This window comes from Scylla paramamosain, chromosome 25 (assembly GCF_035594125.1).
Source record: "Scylla paramamosain isolate STU-SP2022 chromosome 25, ASM3559412v1, whole genome shotgun sequence".
Lineage (NCBI taxonomy): Eukaryota > Metazoa > Arthropoda > Malacostraca > Decapoda > Portunidae > Scylla > Scylla paramamosain.
The window spans coordinates 3,375,001-3,377,500 of record NC_087175.1 but is presented as its reverse complement, the minus strand read 5'-3'; the positions used below and the strand labels follow the sequence as shown (position 1 = coordinate 3,377,500).

The following is a 2,500-nucleotide window of genomic DNA, read 5'->3' as shown; positions in this document are numbered from 1 at the left end:
CCCTAATTAGTGGAAGGCTGACAGGTGACAGGTGCACACACACGCAATATGACAGGTAGACTAGCATATTTTTTACCATCTTTCCAAACTTTTCTGATGTAATGTAACGCCTGTCTCCTCCTCTTCAATTCATTAAAGGGTTTGTGTAATTCTGTGGTGCGAAATTGTGTAATGTTGCGTTATGTTAGGTGTGGTCCGGTCCGTGTTTGTGTGTGTGTGTGTGTGTGTGTGTGTGTGTGTGTGTGTGTGTGTGTGTGTGTGTGTGTGTTTCTAATGGGTTTATTTTCCTCTCCAATTAATTAACAGGTGTATTCCATGGTGTCAAATTATGTTGTGTGTGTGTGTGTGTGTGTGTGTGTGTGTGTGTGTGTGTGTGTGTGTGTTTTATGGTATGTTAGATTTGTTCAGTATATGCTCTCTCTCTCTCTCTCTCTCTCTCTCTCTCTCTCTCTCTCTCTCTCTCTCTCTCTCTCTCTCTCTCTCTCTCTCTCTCTGTGTGTGTGTGTGTGTGTGTGTGTGTGTGCTTCATCTGTTTTCTTTTTTTTCTGGTGCAATGTAACGCATCTCTTCCGCTTCAATTAATTAACAGGTGTGTAATTACGAATATGGCGTGAAATCGAGTTTTGTTTTATTATTCAGGTTAGGTTAGATTATTGCAGGTTAAGATAGGTTAGGTTAGGTTAGAGATGGTTAGGTTAGGTTAGGTTAGGTTAGAGGTTAGGTTAGGTTAGGTTAGTTAAGGTTCGGTTAGGTTAGTTAAGGTTCGGTTCGGTTAGGTTAGGTTAGGTTAGTTAAAGTTAGGTTAGGTTAGGTAAGTTATTTTAGGTTAGGTTAGGTTAAAATAAATTATGTCTTCAATATAAATTTCGTTATTTTCCCAATATTGTTGTACTGAAAGAAGTTAAGCAGGAGAGAGAGAGAGAAGTGTGTAACAGAAGCTATAGGAAAAGTGGCTTATAGGATTAAAGATTTCATTGGATTTCCACGAATTGGATCTTGGATTTTGATGGATTAGTAGGAAGCTACGGCGTTGTGCAAGGTGTGTGATTGGATTGGTATGGTGAGCTAAAATGTCTTAAATGTCTAATATCGTAAGCTTATATCACTTTTAACTAATTATTATTCTTGTCTCTGTCTTTTCTACGTAATTCTTTGTTTTTTCTTTAAGTAATTATGTATATTTTGTCTATAAATCTCTGTTTCGTCTCTAAGTCTATTTTTCTCTATATAATTCTCTGTTCTCGTCTATGTAATTCTTCATATTTCCCTGGCTATATAATTATCTATGTTTCGTCTATGTAATCCTCCATATTTTGTCCATTTAGTTTTCAATGCCCTTGTCAGTGTAATTCACTATTATTTTTTCTTATCTTACCTATTCATTTCTTTATCTTTGTTTGGTCACCTATATTTTTTTTCAGTCCATTTGTCTATATTTTCGTCCATTTGACTTTCTGTAATTTTCCTGCATTTCTTCTAACTCATTATACTTCGCTTATATAATTCCCTATATTTTGTTTAGTCATTTCTGTTTACCTTCATGAATGCAACCCTTTGTGTTTCTCCTATGTAATCCTCCTTTCCTCTCATTCCAGCTGTGTAATTCCAGTGCTGCTTCTAAGTAATCCATCTATCCCAACCTCGTTCCAGTGTCTCTAATTCTTTATGTTCAGTGTATATAATTCCTCTATGATTTATGTGCATAGTTTTTTGTGTATTCGTCAGTGTAATCCTTTGTGTTTTGCGTATGTAATCCTTCCTTTCCAATCGCAGGTGTCTATGTAATTCCCTTGCATATAATCCCTTATGTTTTATGTATACGAATCTTTGTGTATTTATTTATGCATCCACAATGTTTCCCCTAATTTCCTCTTTTCCACCTCCATCCCTAGGTGTCTATGTAATTACCCTGTGTTTCCCTTCCTAGGTTTTATGCACATGTATTTATCTACCTATGGAATCCCTCAATGTTTCCTCTAATTTCCTCTTTCCTCCTCCAGTCCCAGGTGTTAAATTACCGTATGTTTTAACCCTTTCATCGCAGTATCCAGCACTACCCAGCAACACAGGCACAAGACAAGATTTCTTACAAGCACTGACTAGAATGAAAAGATGGATTAAAAGAGCTTTCCTATATCTATCTAATATTCAGACGTGGCTGTAGAGCGAAGGGAAGAATCTCAGACCACCTTGTGATTAATGAAAGATGTACCAAACAGCACCTCGTGATTCAAAATGTGTAATCTCCAATGTTTCTTTAAATTATATATGTTTTCTTTAGTTTTATATGCAAATTTATGTGTCTTTATCAATACACACCCCATATATTTTCTCCACGTCTCTCAGGTGTCGCATCGCGCGGGCACGGAGGAGTGGACGCTAGTGGTGGAGTCTGCCCAGGTGCGAGATGCTGGGACCTACCTGTGCCAAGTCAACACCGATCCTAAGATGTCCCTGCCTTTCACTCTCAACGTGCAGAGTGAGTGTGTGCGTGTGGAGG

At 37.7% G+C, this 2,500-nt stretch overlaps 1 protein-coding gene across 1 annotated transcript in view; it reads left to right on the top strand.

Annotated features, from left to right (window-relative positions):
• The window catches only part of LOC135113099 (hemicentin-2-like), a 67,008-nt gene that overhangs the window by 49,918 nt on the left and 14,590 nt on the right, over window positions 1–2,500 (top strand). The window contains exon 5 of the mRNA XM_064028137.1: window positions 2,347–2,479. Within this exon, the coding sequence (XP_063884207.1) occupies window positions 2,347–2,479 (133 nt within the window). The remainder of the gene's footprint in view (window positions 1–2,346; window positions 2,480–2,500) is intronic.